This window comes from Mizuhopecten yessoensis, unplaced genomic scaffold, assembly GCF_002113885.1.
Source record: "Mizuhopecten yessoensis strain PY_sf001 unplaced genomic scaffold, ASM211388v2 scaffold7987, whole genome shotgun sequence".
NCBI classification, from domain to species: domain Eukaryota; kingdom Metazoa; phylum Mollusca; class Bivalvia; order Pectinida; family Pectinidae; genus Mizuhopecten; species Mizuhopecten yessoensis.
Window position 1 is genome coordinate 663,095 of NW_018407322.1, and position 1,026 is coordinate 664,120.

General features: G+C 33.5%; 1 protein-coding gene across 1 annotated transcript in view; it reads left to right on the forward strand.

Moving 5' to 3' along the window:
- LOC110454651 overlaps nucleotides 1–1,026 on the forward strand; it is a 66,267-nt gene that overhangs the window by 51,420 nt on the left and 13,821 nt on the right. The window contains exon 30 of the mRNA XM_021504286.1: nucleotides 740–820. Coding sequence (XP_021359961.1) covers nucleotides 740–820 — 81 coding nt within the window. The remainder of the gene's footprint in view (nucleotides 1–739; nucleotides 821–1,026) is intronic.

The window sequence follows — 1,026 nt, forward strand, 5'->3', positions numbered from 1 at the left end:
CGACCATTGGTATGTACACAAAATAGAGTGACAACACCTCACACTGTGTAGATACAATACCCATTGGTATGTACACAAAATAGAGTGACACTACCTCATACTGGGTAGATACAATGACCATTGGTATGTAAACAAAATAGAGTGACACCACCTGGTACTGGATAGATACAATACCCAATGGTATATCATACACTTATTTAATGTCTTCCTCTGAGCCCTTTATGCCAACATGCTTTTGGCCAAATATCATCACCATGGACCTTTTGGTTATTCAGAAAAAGTTGTTTAAAGATTTCAGCATATTTGACCTTTCGTGACCTTACATATGGGCGATGGTCACTTGGAAGGAGTTATATGTTTTAAGACATAATTATGAATACTATTTAACAAGTTGTTCTTAAAAAAGTTTAACTTTATTAACTTATATGAAATATGATGTGACAGGAGTTCTTTAAGCTCAAATAAGTTTTTCCAACATATATGAATCAAAGGTCATTGACAAATTTAGTACAGTTTCTTGTGGGATTTTACTGTAATACTCCCCTAAAAGATGTTCCAAATTCCCTAGCCATATAGACAGTCAGACAGCAGGGGAACAACAATGTGCTGTAGTCCATGATGATGGAAGACTTTAGATGTAATGATATATAAATATGTGGGATTTATACAGTTTACAAATAGTTTTTTCGTACCATGATGAAAATTTATAAAGAGAAAATATTTACAATGTCATTAACAGTTGGACCTACCACCAGCATATGATCAGCTGTTTCCTGAGCTTACATCTTCAGCAGGGGAAAACGACCACAGGGATGAACTGGTAAGGACGATTTATTTAAGATTTGAACTGTTTTCTGTTGGTGTATCTAGTAGTTATAATAATTATATGAGAGCGGTTCATTACTTATATTGAAATTGACTTGAAATAATTTAAATTAAAAAAAAACCCAACTGAAACTGAAATTAAAATGTAATTCCATGAACCTGTATTGTGATTCCTTAGTGTTCTGACAACCTGTATTGTGA